This window comes from Carassius gibelio, chromosome B25 (genome assembly GCF_023724105.1).
Source record: "Carassius gibelio isolate Cgi1373 ecotype wild population from Czech Republic chromosome B25, carGib1.2-hapl.c, whole genome shotgun sequence".
Taxonomy (NCBI): Eukaryota; Metazoa; Chordata; class Actinopteri; order Cypriniformes; family Cyprinidae; genus Carassius; species Carassius gibelio.
The window spans coordinates 21,283,206-21,303,320 of record NC_068420.1 but is presented as its reverse complement, the minus strand read 5'-3'; the positions used below and the strand labels follow the sequence as shown (position 1 = coordinate 21,303,320).

General features: G+C 40.0%; 1 protein-coding gene across 4 annotated transcripts in view; it reads right to left on the bottom strand.

The window, feature by feature from the left end:
* Positions 1 to 20,115, bottom strand: part of LOC128014367 (ankyrin repeat domain-containing protein SOWAHB) — a 61,830-nt gene that overhangs the window by 23,163 nt on the left and 18,552 nt on the right. For 2 of the 4 annotated variants that reach the window (XM_052597938.1, XM_052597941.1), the window contains exons 5-7: positions 11,851 to 11,910; positions 6,314 to 6,436; positions 4,283 to 4,294 (exon numbers count right to left, since the gene is read on the bottom strand). In XM_052597938.1, the coding sequence (XP_052453898.1) occupies positions 4,283 to 4,294; positions 6,314 to 6,436; positions 11,851 to 11,910 (195 nt within the window). The remainder of the gene's footprint in view (positions 1 to 4,282; positions 4,295 to 6,313; positions 6,437 to 11,850; positions 11,911 to 20,115) is intronic. The other 2 variants (XM_052597939.1, XM_052597940.1) reach the window with 2 other exon arrangements.

Here is a 20,115-nt window from a genome sequence, read left to right as displayed (position 1 = left end):
CTGCCTGTGTGTATAGAGAGGGCCGCATACCAGACACACAAATTAACATGAATTAAATACCTCATCATTGCGATTATTAATGTTGAACACGAGACCTCAACTCTTGCATGAAGATGCCCGAAGGTGTAAACCACAGTGACCATGTTTTCATATATTAACACTGGTTTCTCTCATTATTAGATTGTGTGCTCCTGAAAACATAGGCAACGCTTTTTAATGTACGTTGAATTAATAAAGATCAATGAAAAGCAGTGATACATGCACATTTCATTACTGTCCGTCAGTGCTGTAAGAAAGAAATCAATTGTGTTCATTTGAAAGATAAAAGGGTAGAAGAAAAATAGATATTAGTAATTTAAAATTACATTTTCTAATGAATAAGTTTGCTTATCGCTTTTATTGTTGGTGTTTTATGCCTTAATTTCGATTGGACAGCAAGCTGACAGGAAGTGAACAGCGCTGCATGTCTGCCCACAAGGTGATTGGTGCTGAAAAACTGCAAGTTTTACCACACGTTTTCAAACTGTGAAAAAAAATTGAGAATTTAATTATTTACACAAGTATATTACAAAGTCAATGCAAAGACGCAACACAAGCAGGAAGTTCGCGCAATGCGTTGTATCGAATGTCAATCAACGAAGAGCTTAATAACGCGTCTGCTTTGAAACATCCAGTTGTACAAAACAAAAGTGGAGGGAGAGCATTATTATATTTTTATTCATGTAAATGACCCAAAAAAAAACATCTTGTGCGAATATTCGCTTCGCTTTTGGTGTGAACAAATCATGATCATCATCAATGGGGGTCCTTGGCATTTAAAAGTTTGACACCTACGTTAGGATATTGTGGGTGGTCACCAGGGCACTGGAGTTATTCTGGATGTTTTTTAGCATGTTGCAACATTGCTCCTAGCATAGTCTTTGTGGTTGCTCACTGACCTAAATCATAAGTGCCCACCCAAAAGTCTTGATATAACCCAGGTCCCTCCTCTGCCTTGGCAAGGCTTGCCTTAGCAAACACCGCTTACAAACTTGATATAACAAAAACGACTCTTAGAGAGCATACTTACCCCCTGGAAATCCAGTGAAGTCATTGAAGACAACAGTGATTGAAGACAACATGGATCAAACATTGTCCTGATGCAAATGAAATACTGTACAATGGACTCTAAGCAACATTCTAGTCAAGAGAGCTAATGAGATCTAATGAAAGAAGCACTCTAAAGAGAACACCTACTCCACTAATCCATTCTACTTTCATCAACACATCACAAGGCTAAAGTTAGCCAGCCCAAGAGGAGAGGAGCATTGTTGTGAAGCTCAGACTAAGGGAAAGACCAAATCTTGGTACATAGATTAGCATCCACAGAAGGGATTATAGACACCTACTCCCATTTCAAAGCCTCCCGTTTTTGAAGTTTTGGGGGTTGTTGGCTCTAAGCTGAGAAATTGTGAGCCTAAAGGCTAAACTCTCATTTGATTCCTCTGGGATCTCCTCAGCTTAATCCCCAGATCCTGGTCTCATCTTCCCTTGTTATTCGATCGCCTCGAGATCAGTGTCCAACCTGGCTACAGACACCCCCTTCTCATTTCCATCCCCCTTCATTAATTTCTCTTAAGAAGATTAGCAAGCCCTTGGATGTTATTGTTTGCCATTCTGATTTCCCTGGTGTCATATTCTAGTAAACAACAGCATTGCGATGGATGCAGCTGACCAGTGGAAGTCTCTACTCATACATATCTTTCATCTAAATACCCCCAAACTTGCTGTCTTTGTTGACTTCCTTTTCATTGTGATCAGCACTGACTTGGCTAGATGATCAAGCTATTACCAAAAAGTGGCTAACCGTTTTGAAGGTATTCGCATTCTATTACAATACAATTCAAAATCAAATTTTGCACAAACCAATTCATTTAAATGAACTGCAATCTACACCATAGTTGCATTCCAATTCATAAATATTCTGTTTTGGCGATCTCATTCATATGTAAGGTTTACGGGGTTTAGAGGTACAGTTTGAAGTTTACTTTTATTTCATCACAAATTGTACATTTTCACATTGTACAAATTTGTATGCAACCGCAACCTTGAAAAATACTTTTCCACTTCTTTATTTTGTGAGATCATGTTTCTCAAACTGGTTAATATGAAATAGAGGGTGGGCATTTTAGGCTTAAATATACACTTGGGCTTACAACTGTGTTCCCAATAAATTTTACTCTCCTTTCGCCACTAGTTATTGCACAGTGTTTTTTACTTTTTAAAGGGAAAGCTAACATGCTTGAAAATGAACTGTTACCCTACTAAAATTTGTAGTTAAGTTGGTAGTTTTTGTATTTTGAGCATCATAATTCTGGCTTTAGTTCCCATCCCAACCGAGCCTCAGGTAACAATTGTTCCAACCTGTCCTCCAACCAATACGCTTGTATAAGTCGTTTGTCCAAATCCCTGAAATATGACCCATCAGAGCGTATACTACAATTGCGCCCCTATAGGTAAAAGGTCGATTTTATATTAATGTTTTGTACTCTTTTATTTGCCCTCTGGTTTGTGTTTCGTGTAGCTCAGTTGGTAGATTATTGCGTTATACCTTGATATGTAATCATGCTATCATGGGTTCGATCCCAGCGAACGGACGTGCACGAAAATGTATATGCTCAAAAATCATAATTTAGCATGATTTCTGAGGGTTAGGTTTAGGGGTGGGGTTAGGTGTGGTCATTCGAACGAATAAGCCACCTACAGTAGTAAAATATTTCGGAAATACTGTGAGATCGGTGTAAAACGCCCACACATTGCATTTAAATAAATGTGCGTTTTGATTGGTAATAACGTTATACGTCAATTCATGACGATAGACGCAACTCGATACTGTCATTATTTTTACTCCCGCTAGAGGGCGATTAACTTTAAAACGTAAATATAGGTCGTAATAAATGCTTGCACAAACAACCTATATGGTCGTTTTTTGTTGGAGGACAAGCTGATAGATCCTAGGTCCTGTCCACACTGCACTGGCTCCCTATCAAACATCGTATAGATTTTAAAATATTGCTTATTACTTATAAAGCCCTGAATGGTTTAGCACCTCAGTATTTGAATGAGCTCCTTTTACATTATACTCCTCTACGTCCGCTACGTTCTCAAAACTCAGGCAATTTGATAATACCTAGAATATCAAAATCAACTGCGGGCGGCAGATCCTTTTCCTATTTGGCGCCTAAACTCTGGAATAACCTACCTAACATTGTTCGGGAGGCAGACACACTCTTGCAGTTTAAATCTAGATTAAAGACCCATCTCTTTAACCTGGCATACACATAACATACTAATATGCTTTTAATATCCAAATCCGTTAAAGGATTTTTAGGCTGCATTAATTAGGTAAACTGGAACCGGAACACTTCACATAACACCGTACTTTCTACATCATTAGAAGAATGGCATCTACGCTAATATTAGTCTGTTTCTCTCTTGTTCCGAGGTCACCGTGGCCACCAGATCCAGTCTGTGTCCAGATCAGAGGGTCACTGCAGTCACCCGGATCCAGTACGTATCCAGACCAGATGGTGGATCAGCACCTAGAAAGGACCTCTACTGCCCTGAAAGACAGCGGAGACCAGGACAACTAGAGCCCCAGATACAGATCCCCTGTAAAGACCTTGTCTCAGAGGAGCACCAGGACAAGACCACAGGAAACAGATGATTCTTCTGCACAATCTGACTTTGCTGCAGTCTGGAATTGAACTACTGGTTTCGTCTGGTCAGAGGAGAACTGGCCCCCCAACTGAGCCTGGTTTCTCCCAAGGTTTTTTTCTCCATTCTGTCACCGATGGAGTTTCGGTTCCTTGCCGCTGTCGCCTCTGGCTTGCTTAGTTGGGGTCACTTCATCTACAGCGATATCGTTGACTTGATTGCAAATTAAAACAGACACTATTTCAACTGAACAGAGATGACATCAATGAATTCAATGAAGAACTGCCTTTAACTATCATTTTGCATTATTGAGACACTGTTTTCCTAATGAATGTTGTTCAGTGCTTTGGCGCAATGTATTTTGTTTAAAGCACTATATAAATAAAGGTGATTGATTGATTGATCATCTTCTTAAAACAACACTTGAGTATAATTGCGGACAACAGATAGATTAGGGGAAAACTAAGAGTTACATGAAAAGGGTGATAAACTAATGATTGGGTTTGCACTAGTTATTTCTAGTAACATGAAGCAGAAGCAAAGAGGATGGGATGAGGGGGTATAGGCAGGGGCATCATGTACTTACGGTGACAAAGTCCTGCAAAAAGAAGGAAATACATGTAATGAGATTGTAGCCATCACGGACACATACATCAAACATCATCAAAGGATGTACCGCACAAAGTCACACATTGCAATTTCAATGGTGCAGCGCTTCTTGCAGGGATACACAAGGGACTCAAGGTAACCATTTGATTGGGAACGAGGAGGCACTAATTAATTTGAGAAGCTGTTATCTTGCTCTGTATCTGCCTCTATGAGAGGGGTTTGAACCGTTTGGCTGTGATGCTTCAAACACAAAGAGCTTCATTTCCCCTAGAGACGCCAATGCCAAGTTCAGCCCACAAACCCTTTTCAATCCTGCCAAGCAATTCCAGCCATGCCATTAATTCCACAAAGCCAAATGTAATTGATTGATAAGGGCCTGAGATTAACCTTTCCTATGAGTTTTTGTCTCTCAATCGTGATGGCCACATAAGATGCTGTCTATCCAATCAACACTATCGCTTTTATCTGATCCTGGTTAAGAGCATCGGCCATTACTGTTGACCTGGGTGGACTGGATGAGCAAAAAAGCTCCACTAAAATTGTCCATCTTTGACTGCCACATCTGAAGTCTGATCTGACGAGAATGTCCCATCTTATCTTTAGAGACAATGAAGATGCATTTGAACCGGTTCCTTGTTTGAAAAATGCATTGTGAGGTACAGAAGAAAACCTTGCGTGCTGTTTGGAAATGCCCTGTTGTTGTCTAAGTTAGCATCACTTACACAAAAGAACATTTTCCTGTTATCAGCACTAGCATGCTAGTGGACACATGATTTAAAGTGTTTTCTGTGGCGATAGCAGGTAAACAAACTTGCACAAAGATTATGAAATCCGTTTGACTTTGAAAACTAGTGGAAAGAACGATCAATGTTTGAATTTTTGTTGACATGTTGAGAAAAAAAAAAATAAAGCTAGCTATGTTTTAAAAACACTCTTTAATGTAGGTTTTATGGAAAGGGTAGCCTGCAGGAATTTCTGGGCCATGATTTACTACTGATTGATTACTAATTAACATGAGAACAACTCGACTAGGGATTCAGGGTTAGTAACATTAAATAACTATTGGTTCTTGCACTGCAAGCCTGTAAACCCATATGGGTGCTTTGGGACTTTTTCAAAGTAATTCCTAGAACTGTTTGGACACAAATGGCACCATTTTCTAAGAATGTTCCATTAATATCTGGTTAAACTTGAGTAAAATAAGTAGTTATTAGCATTAGCAGTAGCTACAGAGGTGGTACGTGTTCTTGCTCATTTCTCTACAGCAACGCTGCAAGCACTTAGCAGCGCCAGCCGTTCCCTGTCATCCTTGCTCACTGCGTAAATTCACTAAACTTCATGGAAATTTAATAAGAGCTGCTGCTTTGGGCCTCACTCCCGTAGAGCCACGACCTGCTGCTGCTGCCAGGCACATATGTGATGATTTACAACCAGACACACGTCTGCCACCTTCCTTTTCTTTTCCTCTTCTCCGTTTTCTGTGTGCAACCGTCTCCCTTGATTCGGAAGTGTGCGTAAATGGCAGAATGCACAGCCTTGGGGCCAAAGGCTTCTGAAGTTAAGCAAATACAGGCTGCGCTTGCATCCAGGGGACAAACAATATCTGGAAGTCGTCAGCGTGTTTTATTTTCTTTTCTCTTCACCTTTAGAGAAGACCCCGCTCTGTTCCTCTAACACTATCAGGCAAAAATAAATAAATAAAAAACGCTTCTGGTCAAACAACAATCAGTTCCTGTCCGAGTCATGCCCTAAATCTTCAAAGGAGACACTCTCTGGTTCTGTGCAGTAACGTAATCCTCATCTTAATTAGCTTGACCCTTACAACTCAGGAAACACAACCGCTGCAACCCTCCAGTCACTTCACAAATTACTAGTAATCAGGAAAATAATGCTACTGGCTCCATACAGAGAATTATATATATATATATATATATATATATATATATATATATATATATATATACACACACACACATAAAATATAGTGAATATGACGATGAAGTCCCACCTTTTTGGAGACAAGTGTAGGGTCCTGTTGTAGGAGCAGGTACAGGGTGGCAGTGTTTCCCAGCGCTGCACAGCGCAGCCATTCTTTCTCAATGGGGTCCATCTGTACCCGTTGAAACAGTGACTACAAACAAGATATGGTGGACACAAGGGAACATATAAGAATAGGATTCACCTGTAAGACCTATACGTAGTATGTAGTTTGTCTCTGAGGAAGTATCATAGAAAAAAAACTGAAGTATAAATCAAATGATGGAATATGACACTAAACACTGTTCTAATTTCCCACCTAAAGTAACACTGTCAACTTGTGTCATACAACACAAGATCACTGTGCTATCACTGAGTTTCTAAAGAGTGGCGTGAATGTGAGGGCGAACAGCAGGTTACATACAGGTTAAAAGTCATGTGACAGGAAGCAGTGCCTCCATTGCACTATTACTGGTTGATTACTCTGTCATATACTTGCAGCATGGAAGTAATATGTGCAGAAATGTATTTCTCCTTAATTGACTACTATTGGACTTATTAGCATGCATATTACTAGCATATTGGCTGTTTATTAGTACTTATAAAGCACATATTAATTTAGCTTGACCCTATTTTAGATATCAATGCACCCCAAACATAACAACTACCTTACTAACTATTAATAAGCAGTGAATTAGGAATCAGAACTCATGGTGAATAATTAGTTAATAGTGAGAATTGTTCTCCAGACTAAAGCATGACCATAAAGCTGTAGTGTATGGCATATTATAGTTATTTTGTCATCCAGCATCAGAGTCTGATAGCCCCTCCCCCTTTACAATGTAAGTACAATCAGTTCAAACACTAGCCGTCAGCTCCTTCTCGTTCTGACCTCTCTTCATTCCTAATCTGAGGTCGGTTCCAGGCAGCCTCCCTCTAAACAGAACCAGACAGAGTTCCTTGTCACACTGATCAATGACCTGTGACCAAGTCTGGGGCCCTGCAGACGCCCGCGGCCAGCACAAGGGCCCCGTTGTTCAATCTGACAGAACGTGTCAGGGATCCGATACTCAGATAACACGAACCAAGGGAAGAGCGTGGATCTCAGCACCGCTAATCCTCATGTTTAGCACCTGTTTATGATATGACAAATTGAAACCCCCGCCGTGAAGGTCCTGACTTTATTGCATTTCTGTTTAAAACATTGATTCAACATGGCAACTGAGGGGCTGCAGATTGGGACCAGGGGCCGAGCATGGATATTGACAGATGTGTCTTATAAAAGCTAAAGCAACATAGATTTGAACTTTGAAATAAACATTTATTTTGCAGGTCAATATTAGAAACAAAGACAGAAAGGGAAACTAGCAGTGGAGGCTGGGATTCTGTGGCCTTGCCCTGCCTTGACCTCTGACCCCGTGTTAAAGGCAGAGCGTGCAGAAAGACGGAGGAAAGGCTCTGCAGATCAAAAGGAGCTGACAGATGAAGGCGAGGGGTCTGCGTGACCTTGACTCTTAAACTTCAGCTGCGTCTCCAGACGAAAACCAACCAACGCTGGTAACACCCAATGCCAGATAACATAAGCTGCTCATTAGAAAGCAACCAGATACAGAAACACGCCAAGTGTGACATCAAAATACTGACATTCAATCATGCTCAAAACGTTACGGCTTACTTATTTGACCATGAAAATCATGTAATAATTCAATCCATGAGAGAACATAAACAGTTCCTGCAAATACGTCATCCCATAATGCCTTGTGCTGAGGAAATTCCCGCTGTGAGAGGGCAGACCCCAATAACCAGATCCATAAAAATAACTGTGACATCCTGTTGCTATGGTCAACAAACAGCGCGCTGATTGATGAAGACAAACTGCTGCAGTGATGGACATCGTGAGATATCTCTGTAAGGTTTCAGCCTGCACGGACACATGAAAGCATCCCAACTCTCGCTCTCAGACGGATCAGATGTCAGTGCTGCCGTTTCCCACTCCAGGTGGTTTTATAGTTGTTTCCTTCAGCGACTTGTTCAAGTTTACACGCCTCAAGTCTCTAAGAGACCATTACTATTGGAAAACCATGTGAGCATCTTTCAAAACAGCCATGAAACACAAAATATGTCATTAATATGCGTATCCGATCTAGAACAAACAAAGTCATACAAGACATCCCTCCACATTATGTGACCACCCTGTTTAAACTACTTTATGCTATTTAAAGTAATACACTAATTTAATAAAATATTGTTTATAATTTCAGGATGTGAATTCTTCAAGTACAAGCATACAACAGAACCCTAGATTATTTAACGTGTGCATGTCTTACATGTTTTGACATGAAGACCAGAGCAAAGACCCTTCAAGCCTTTTGACAAACGTGCATGTTCTGCATGAAATGCTAATTACTTTGTTCACGTATATGTGAGCTGTTTTAAAAATGCAATATTTCTGCTAACAATAACAATATGCTATATCACGAGCAAGTTGGAGGTGAGTCAGGTCTACTCTTGAACATGGGACGTGCGGTGTTGGCGCTCCAAACCCAGCGGCCTGGTGAACTCATCTCAGCGTGGACTGCTCAGACGTTGAATGCTAACATGGAAATGTCCGATCTGGGGCGTTCACTCTGTTAGCATTGGCAGAATGAGACAGCTAGGTCAGTGTCCCGCTCGCTGGGAGAGAGATACGATATCAGCAAGTTTCTGTGCCCTTTGTGCGGACACTAGGGATGGAGGAGAAACATGCTGTAGCTTTCGTGTTTTGAGTCAGCTACTGATTCATTAGCTTGGTTTAGCTAAACTAAAAGAAGCATGGAGTGGGTGTAAGTGTACCACTAAAAAATTAAGAGCACATCAACAAATTGGTTCTCTTTGACATATTTTGTGATGCCTTCAACGGTCTGTTTTTTTTTTTTTTTTTTTTTTTTACGGGTGTGCTGAAGGAGTTTTCTTTATGAAAGAAGTAGGTAAGGTTGAGGTCAGGACTCGAGCCCTGCTGAGAATTTATCACCCCAACATAAAATTAACAAGAGAAAGGCGCTGTAATTGGCAGGCCAGTTGGTACCCAGCCAATAAAGTTTACAGCAAAGTTAAAATGAAAGTTAACAAGAGACAAACTCCCCTTGTTTATTCTGAAATTAATGTCTCTGGTTGTTTATGGCTCCGTTGGCTTCTGACATCCATTTTGAAAGAAACGCTTCCAGCAGCAAGTTTATGGTGTAGCTTATTACGTGGCCTCCAAACGTATGGGCATAAATCGTAAATGTTCGCTATTCCATTCTCTGTATTGTCTGATTATGGACGCCTGAAGATAGAGATTTGCCTGCTAACTCAAGCCATCAAGTTTTGATGAGTGTGCTGCAGTCTCCAGTATTCTGTTGTTGTTACATCTTTTCCGTTGCTTTTCTGAGAGCCAGTGTTGCCCCCTTGTGGATCAGCTAAATCGCGGAAGTAAAAAAAAAAAAAAAAACAAGCTGTGCGAATACAGTAAGCATGCTGATGACGATATTTACAAGCACAAATATAATGTATAAAATAAATTTGTAAAATTTACCCTAAACATGTAACAAAGTTAACTGTGCTTGGTTACTTTACTGTACATGTTGTCAAATGGGCTTACAGCCAATAAAAGTTGCGATGCGAGTCCACACCTTCTGTTTTAAGTCTGGCACAATAAAACTAGTTTTATTATGACTCCTGGAAGATTTTAGCATGGTAATGTATATGGCAACGTTAATGTATTTGGTCTTGGCCGAATAGATCTGCTACGCTGCTGTTATTGGTTATTGCTGCTGTTGCAAAGGAAGTACAGGAACTTGTTATTGCCAATACTCTGATTCGCTGCTGTGAGTATTTCAGACATACTGCTGCTGCACAGTTGGCATATATACCGTATTTTTCAGACTATAAGTCGCACCTGAGTATAAGTCGCATCAATCCAAAAATACGTCATGATGAGGAAAAAAAACATATATAAGTCGCACTGGACTATAAGTCGCATTTTTTTAGAACCAAGAACCAAGAGAAAACATTACCATCTCCAGCCGCGAGAGGGCGCTCAATGTCTTCAGTGTAGACTACAGGAGCAGTGAGCAGCATAGAGCGCCCTCTCATGGCTGTAGACGGTAATGTTTTCTCTTGGTTCATTTCTCTTAGTTCATTTCTCTTGGTTCACGTCAAATTAATTTTAATAAATAAGTCGCACCTGACTGTAAGTCGCAGGACCAGCCAAACTATGAAAAAAAATGTGACTTATAGTCCGGAAAATACGGTAATAACCTGTAGGAGATCTATACAGGTGGAGCTGGGGAAGGTGGAGGGTCTCTGAGGCACTCTGAAAGTGCACTGGAAAATGCTCAAGTGAACACTAACTAGCCATTTAAAAGTAAAGCATACAACGATTCAATCTACACATTTGTAAACAACATAGATGTAAAAAACATAATTTTGAACAAGCCTGACATCAAAATGACGACTTCTCAACTCATAAAGACAGACTTTACAGGAGGACAGGAATGTCACAAACAGCCACTGACCACTGACTCCAAATCATACACAAACTTTCTAAAAGTGGCAAATCTGAGGTTTTGAATAAGAGCAAAAGCAGGTGTGAGATTTGAGCTATGCTATTAGCAAATTAGCCATGTCATCAGCAAAATATGACTAGATTTTGGTCTGTTTCTCACACAGCGTTATCGTATGGGCTCAGAAAATTTAGAATATAGCATACAAGATAATTTTATTCAGCTTAATGGTGCTTTTGTGATTGGCTTTTAAAGCTTGACACATCCATGTCACTGTAAGCTTGTGCTGAAGTGTAAACACTCAAACGCACAACATCACAAAAGTGGAAAAAAAAAACAGTACAGCAATTAATCAGACATATCTGTGAGACTATCACGCCCACTAAAATGACACAGCATCTTTCTGAAATGCTGTAAAAATCAGCTATGTGGGTATGTTGAGGGTTTCTCAGCTGGCCGTGTTGTGTTGTCTCTCGCTGGGTGTGTATTAATGAGCTTTTCCCTTCATCAATGACACTCAGGGTCGCGCGGCTGACGGCAAAGTTCACAGCCCTGTTTACAGCTCAGGTGAGAGATGCTCGGGGACGAGGTGTCACCTCCACGATAATTAAAAAACGCATGCGTTCACTGAGGGGGCTGTCCTTCAACCGCCGGCGTGCTGTTCTGGGACAAGACTGTTTGTATACTCTGCAAGGAAATGCTTTGAGAAAAATGCCTGAAACACAGCTCAGTCCTCTTCCCAAAACACTGTGTGGTATGGGTTATTAATTTATGGTACAAGCGGTTCCTGCTGCGTTATGTACAATATAAAGTGATGTAATACAATGTAACATAACCACATTTATTTGTATGTTACTTTGGATAACAGTGTCTTCTAAACTAGTAAATAAATAAATACATAAATAGATGTATTTCTGCCCAACTCGTACACAAAGTACATACAAATAATGATAGCAATTTTATATTTTCTACCATTGCAATAATTAAACCTCAAAATAGCACATGAATAATGAACTATCATTGATTGACTGATCGATTGAAATACCATAACTGAAGATGCGGCGATGCTCCGAGTGTCTTCCTCAGGTCCCTCCTGTTCATCACTCTGTTCAACACATAAAAAGACAGTCAACTCAAAATGCAATAGTATTGTATCAATAATAATAATGTTATAAAATGTTGTTGTTTTTTAATCACGTGAAGTCTAACCTTCATAAAGACTGTCTATTGAAATAAAACTAAAAAAAAACAACAACAACGACTCATTCAGGAATATTTGTGGTTATGACATCACAATGAGCTCATTAACATATGAACTCTAATGTGCATTTACATTTTGATAGGACAAGAGCAAAAATTGTCTGATTGATTATAAGGGTCAGGGTGGAAAATAGAAGCATATATGATAATTATGATGTTTTTTTGGTGTAAAAACCTTGACTAACATTAGGGAAAAAGACATCTAATTCTGTGCTTGTATGTCTTTTGAATTGAAGGTGTCTTATTCCTCACAGTGTTTCTAGCACGAGATTAATATGACTTCAAGCATGGACAAAAAGAAAAGTAATTCTGTGATTAAAAGCCCAGAGCTAAACATGGGAATAGTACATTTTGATTCATAATCTATGAGATTTAGTGGGCCATTTGCATTCCTAAATGATTTACATACGGTAGAGAGACCCTCTAGACATAAATAATTTAATATCACAACATTTCCTGAAGGAGTAGCTCATCAAGGCCTCGTTTAACTTTAATTACTCTTATAAAAGCACAGTTATGATTCAATAACTCCCTCGCAAAAATAAATGTACCTCAACAGATTACTGAGACGGAAATAATAGCAGTGGACAAAAAACAAACTGGAATGGGGAAAGAGAGAAGGACTGATAGAATGACAATTTCTTCTCTTCCGTGTCAGTTTTCGATCATCATTTACTCATCCTCACATCGTATCAAACCTTCCACGCTTTGTTTATTTTCAGGCGCAAATTAATTTAATAAAATCTGAAGATTTCTGTCCTCCCAATGATAGGTCATCAAAACTTTCGAGCTCCACAAAAGCCAATAATGCCATTGTAAATGTAGTGAATCCAGTAATTTAATCCACAATTTTAGAGTAATACCTCTCTGTGTAAATAAATAAATAAATAAATAAGTCTTGATGGAATAAACCATTACTACTCAGAAAATTAAATACTTTAAGCTTGAAAAATTCACCCTGAACAATGCCATTAAGAGCGTCACGTAACAACAAAACGACACCCCCAAAGCATCTGAGGGCGATAATCAGGTCCCCTAAATGCAATGTGATTCATCTTATACTAATTAAAAACCTTGCACAGCAACATTAACATATTAATTGAGGTTCAAGCATAGGGCTGTTATGATGAGGAAATTCAAATGAGTCTTTCAGGAACAGAATAGAAATTGTGAAAACAGAGGGGCGAAGATAACACACACACACACACACACACACACACACACTGCTCTTGTACGAATGGCCTTATCTCCAACAGAGGCTCATATGTGTGTGATCTGACACATCACCCACTTCCATTATCAGACGGCATTTAGAAATGAAAAACCCATTTACTCCCATTTACATCGCGTCTGCCTGTGGGAGAAAGATCTCTTGCCCCACAATGTTCCCCGGCATTGTCAAAGTGACAGGACGGCGTGCGAGGTCACCCGAAACCGCTCACTGTGCTTGTTCGAAGAGCCAAGCAGCAACGGCTTACTGGCTAGTCATTTAAGAAGGGCCATTTTCTCATTTGGTAACGTGTTATCTCTTACATATATGTGTGCATTGAAGGTGGCGTGGCAAAACACTGATGTTTTAGTTAAGAGAAAATGACTTGACTCCACCTGACACCAACGGTTTCATGGAGTAGTGGGTTTAGGCCATTGATCTGGAATATAAAGAAACATCGTAACTTCTTTCTACCAGGAGTGGCAGTGAGGTCAGGCTCGGATAAGTGTGAAATCACAGGATAAAGGAAGAATATCTGTTGTTTCTGCCGTGATTACTATCACGGCTGCCCTAATATTTTCTTTCAGCAGGATGTTAGTGGGGATGTCATTGCAATACAAGATGTATTATTGTAAAGCCTGCTATACACTGTACTTTTTTTTTTCTTTAACATATTCCAGTGATTCTTGCTGACAAAGTCGGTCACACACAAAGCGTGACTTTCTTGACATATTTACAGTTTACTTCATTAACATGAGTCTACTATGTGTTTATTAAAACTACTATGTATACTACTATGTGTTTATTAATAATGCATTCACACTTTATTTCAAGGTCCAATTCTCGCCATTAACAAACCATTAAAGCTGCAGTCGGTAACTTTTGACGCTCTAGCGGTTAATAAACAGAACTGTTTATTAACTGTTTATTAACTGCGGAAGAACATTGTAGCCGGAACTACTTCTCTCTGTTTATGTCTATGAAGAATCACAAAGGTACTGGGTTACTCCGCCGCGGTATCCCCGAAGCAATCTAAAATAGTCCGAATATAAACACAGGTGCACCCTAGTGATTCAGGACAAGCTAAAAACACGGTTTGGAAAATGGAGTCATGGTGTACTCGCTTATTATATAAATTTTTCTACATTTTGAACACAAACAAAGTTACGGACCGCAGCTCTGATTGGTTGATTCTTACCGGGAGCGGATGACTTTCTGCAAATGGCAATAGGACACTGGGAGGAGCCAGAGGAGCTTGATTTTTTCACAGATTATCTGTCTCATATTCTACTGTCAGGACATAATGACAGGTTTAACAAATATGTAAAAAATATATTTTTACAAAAGTCACCTACTGCAGCTTTAACTGTTACTTTTGCCTCAATAAACTCTATTGATAGTTAGTAAGGTAATTGTTAAGTTTAGGTACTGGGCAAGGATTAGGGATATAGAATATGATATGTCATACAGAATATGTGCTTTATTAGTACTAATAAACAGTCGAAATGTTAATAATAGTTAAATTGGGCTGGGGCACATAGGCTAACCTTGGTAACTCATCAGTGGATGTTCCATGTACATATACAAAATGTAAAAGTTTTATACACTTTACACATTCTTACTAATTCAAGCAATGATGTGACGCGGGTGTTTTTGTATCTCTGAAATGAACTGAGTGTCTTCAGAAAAGTTTAGATTGCATTACAACTCAATCTGATGGGAGCGTTCATGAGCGCGGCGCTGCTTTGTATACAGCCATTACTGGGGAAACTATTATATTTCTGACAAAAAGCCTCCTTCTGGCAGAAAATCTAATTGGATTTTCAAATAGCCTATCTGCTGCTTCCCCCATCTACACATATAACCCTGTTTTAAATTCATATAACAGTTTATACTTCTGACTAGGGATGCACCAAAGGTTTGGCAACCAAAATTATTCGGCCGATAATTAGAAAAAAAAATAAATAAATGTGGTGTTCGTAACTAATAAATTGTACCTAACTATGGCGTGACCAAGTATAGGCGCGCACTAATGCAGCAGACATGTCAGCAGTGTGGAAACAATTAAAACTCTCAGAGAAAGACGCAAAAATCATTACAAGCACTGACAACGAGAGACTGTTTAGCACTGCATCGCATGTCTTCAAAGAGAAGAGGAAGGGGTGGCTGTTGCTGGCTACTGTATGATGATTAAAATCGTGAAATGGCCTTAAACAATTAATAAATAAACTGCAGAATGTTATATTTTTTAACATGCAAGAACTGCATGTATTCAAACAGCACTGCACAAGCTCGTTAGCCAGGGTTCAAAGTTCAAAGCGCAAGAATAATTTGCGCTGGAATAGTGTTACTTGTCAGTTGCTCAGTAACATTTTTATGAATTTTTACAAGGCATGGATGTGACAGTGTGGCACGTGCAGCAAACTTCTTCTCAAATTCTTATTAGAAAAATGTATTAATCTGCTGTTGTCAACAAAAGGAGGTCTTCCTGGGGGTTTCCGCCAAAGTAAAGGCTCCATCAACATTCATAAATATTAGTATTGCAATTTTACTGTTGTTCTGTAAAATAAAATTAAATAGTAAGACAGAAATAATGATAATAATAATTACAACAGCTATATTAATACATTTGATATAACATTCAAGTCAAGTCAAGTCACCTTTATTTATATAGCGTTTTAAATAAAATGCATTGCGTCGAAGCATCTGAACAACATTCATTAGATGTGTAATAGATCTGTAATAGATTTGTATCTGTGGGATCTGAAATATTTTCTAATGTTTATAAATAATTCTCTCCTGCTCAGCAAGACTGAATTTATTTGAACAGTAAAATAAATACAGGACATATCTTATTGATTTTAAGTTAAATTGGTGTAATGTCCTCTAGAATGTTCAGTAAGTGTTTGGAAGACAAAACTGTAAAAAGCTAAATTTGGGTATATAAGTTATGCGATGGGAAACAAAATTGGGCAACATACATTACAATACACTTAACAGCTTAAACCTGTAACCGACTGTGTATTTCAACCCAAATCAAGAGGTCTACAAACGTGCTAATATCTGACACAGGACGACAGGCTGGGCTGACCTCATAAGTGGGGTGACCATCCTCACTGTACGGTTAAGACATTCACTGAGCCAGGACAAGCAGGAGCCTCTAAGAGGATTACAAAAGACAAGCTGAGAAAACACGATGAGCCAAAGCCAGAGATGCACTTGAGTATGTAATGATGAGCATATGCTGTTTGATCAAATGAAACCCGGAGATACTAAAGATAACTGGATTTTTTTAATGTATTTTTTTTATTAATATGTGCTTGCTTATTTTTTTTACTACTTATATTTCACTCGGAAATCCTCTCGAATGGTGGGCATGCAACGAACACCGGTTTCCTCTGCAACTGCCACCAGCAAGCTACACCAAGTGTAATAATATTTCTTTGGCCAGCAACACCATCACAAGGCAAAGATCAAACCTGCATCCCTCTCACGTCGATGTGCTTATATTTCTTAATGTAACCCAGCCCTATTTGAGCTCAACCAAAGACTAGACCACGAGTGTGGTGTGAGGACGATAGCAGTGATGACTTGTTAGTCTATATAAACTCACAAGCCGGCTGAAGTAAGATTCTATTTGTTCTTGTCACTACTGTTGAAAACATGGTAAATATGAAATGATTAAATTAAATGTACGCATGTTTTAACTGTTAGTAAAGTTTTAATCAATTTGATAAATATTCTGTATCTGTTAGTTCAGTGACTTGCCCCCTTCTTAGGGTCTTTGAGTAGTGGTCTCACTGAGCCCTTGCCTACAGAGTTACTGCTAACAAAACAGATCTCTTGAGACCCCAAAAGTGTGTGGGTCCTCAGAATCTTCCTAACTCCTAGCTAGCTATCCTTAGATAGCTATGTTCTCAAGGTCTTATGAAGGCTTGCATATCAGAATAAGAGTACACAGCTATGGCCAGACAAGACCTTCCTGCATAGTCGCCCAGACCCCTGAGAGTGGGCTATCTACTTACAATCCTAGCATTGGAGACAGTAACAGTACCAGTAGTATTGCAGTGGAAATTATAAATGTATCCACCAAAGAGTTACAAATAAAACTAAATTTCACACACAATTCCCTGCATGGTTCAATCCCATCCTATGCAGCTTAGAGTCACTGAGTGAGATCAAATGGTAAACTGTCAAATAAGAGATGTTTTCGAGTTTGACAAAATGTAGGTCCGGTCATCAAAAGATCTAAATATTTGTGGATTGGAAACCAATTAGAAAATTGACAAGCTTTTGCTGCAATTCTATGGATGCTTTGCCCGTTCAACACCATTGTTTTGAAGCAGTGTCAATGCTTTGTAAAGCCTTTTAGCATGCCAGTAAAGCTACTTGAATCTCAATTTACCAGCTGCTGATCATGATGCAGATTTCTTCAAGTAGGATACACATCTCAACCACAGAATGTCTATGTTCATGGTATGAAAACACTAATTCTATGTTTTAAAATATTGCCCTGGTCACACTGAGCCCATATTTATTCTGATGACTTTCATGTGAGTGATCACACTGTAACTAGCACAAGCAGCCTAACAAAATGCTTTCTCTGTCTAGATTTAATAATAACTGACACTTCAAATCAACATTTCAGTTCCAACTTTTATTAAATGTGGTATTTAATCATGTCTGAAAATATATCAATGAATAACCTGATAAAAGTAACATGCTTTATGTCTTTAGTTCTCACTCTGCAGTAAACGGTTTTATGTAAGCTCCTAAAGAGGTGATTACAGAAGTCATAGATACTCTTCTGACAATTATTAATTAATCATTGTCAATAGGATATGTCCCCAAAACCTTCAAACTGGCTGCTATTAAGCCACTCATCAAAAAACACAACTTGACCCCAAAGAACTAGTTGATTACAGACCGATCTCGAATTTCCCTTTTCTGTTCAAGATACTAGAAAAGGTGGTATCCTCACAATTATATTCCTTCTTAGAGAAAAGAAGGTGAGGTTTCCAGTCAGGATTTAGACTGTATCATAATATGCTCTAATTAGATATTAGAAAGCTTTCACTGTTATGCTGATGATACTCAACCCTTTATTTCTTCACAGCCTGGCGAAACCCACCAATCTGAAAAACTAGTGGAATGTATAGTCGGTATAACGTGCATGAGGACAAACTACATTTGCACACTCAGGGTTAGCACTCGTTAGCTTGTCATTAGTGTTTTCATTCGAATATCGCCGTTTTCTTTTCTCCTCTCCTCTCTCTCGCTCCAGTTTTTCACAAGTTCATCAAACAACCGCAGTAAGAATAGTTCATCAAGCACGGTGAGTAATGGCTTCTCCTGCTATTGTTATTTGCACCTCTTGCCACATGTACAGTTTATCTATCTCTGTCGCTGATGAGGGATTCACATGTGATAAATGCAGGGAAATAGTTAGGCTGACAGAGAAGATTTCAGAATTAGAGACACGCATCCAAACTTTAATTGAGGACAGTAAGAATGTTAGGGCTCTAGATACGGCTTTGGATGCGTCTAGCTCAGGGACTCCTGTACATTGTTCGGTTCCAGAAACAGAGACCCTGCAGCAGGGCAACTGGGTGACGGTGAGGCAGCGTAGTCATGGGCCAAAACACCGCTCTTCTGTTCCGATCAAAACATTAAACAGGTTCTCCCCACTCAGTGATGCACCCACTGAGAAACCTGATGAAAGTGCTCTAGTTATTGGTGATTCTATTGTACAGAACGGAAGGCTGAAGACATTGAATCTGAGTGGATCATGTTCTCCGCCCTCCATTGTCAATGCGGCCACTCAGAGCTGTGGCCGTAAGGTCTCCGGTGCCTGTCGAGGCGGCAATCCCCAAACCCTGTGGTGGACCATTTATCCGGTACTGGAAGTAAGGGTTGCCATCAAGCTGAAGAAGGAATCCTACCAGGCCTGGCTGGCTTGTGGGAATCCTGAGGCAGCTGACGGGTACCGGCAGGCCAAGCGGGCTGCAGACACTCACAATATGTTTGGGTCCAGAAGTTGTGGAGGCAAAACTTGGTCTGGGAGGAGTTTGGTGAGGCCATGGAGAATTCGGCCAACAGTCGAACCTTGTATTCAGGAGAAACAATGCGGTTTTCGTCCCAGTCATGGAACACTGGACCAGCTTTATACCCTTACCAGGGTGCTGTAGGGTTCAAGGGAGTTTACCCAACCAAGGATTGAGAGATTGACAGGTGGATAGGTGCAGCTTCTGCAATCATGCGGTCGATGTACCTGTCTGTTGTGGTAAATAAGGAGCTGAGCTGCAAGGCGAAGCTCTCGATTTACCGGTTGGTCTATGTTTCTACTCTCACCTATGGTTATGAGCTGTGGGTCATGACTGAAAGGACAAGATCCCTGATTCAAGTGGCCGAAATGAGCTTTTCCGTAGGTTGGCTGGGCGCTCCCTTAGAGATAGGGTGAGGAGCTCCGCCACTTGGGAAGAGATCAGAGTAGAGCCCCTGCTCCTCCACATCGAGAGTAGCCAGCTGAGGTGGCTCGGGCATCTGTTCTGGATGCCTCCTGGACACCTTCCTGCACCTGGGGAAGACCAAGGACACACTGGAGGGACTATGTCTCTCGGCTGGCCTGGGAATGCCTCTGTATTCTCTGCTTAGACTGCTGCCCCCGCGACCTGGCCCCGAATAAGTGGAAGAAGATGGATGAATGGATGGAAACATCCCTCAACTCCCTAACTGAACCAAAAACAGTAGAATTAAAAGAAAAAGCCACTTTCTCCCTACAGCTTCTCAGGTTAGGTTCTACCTCCAGACAATGCTCACCACAGAGACACTATTAGCCAC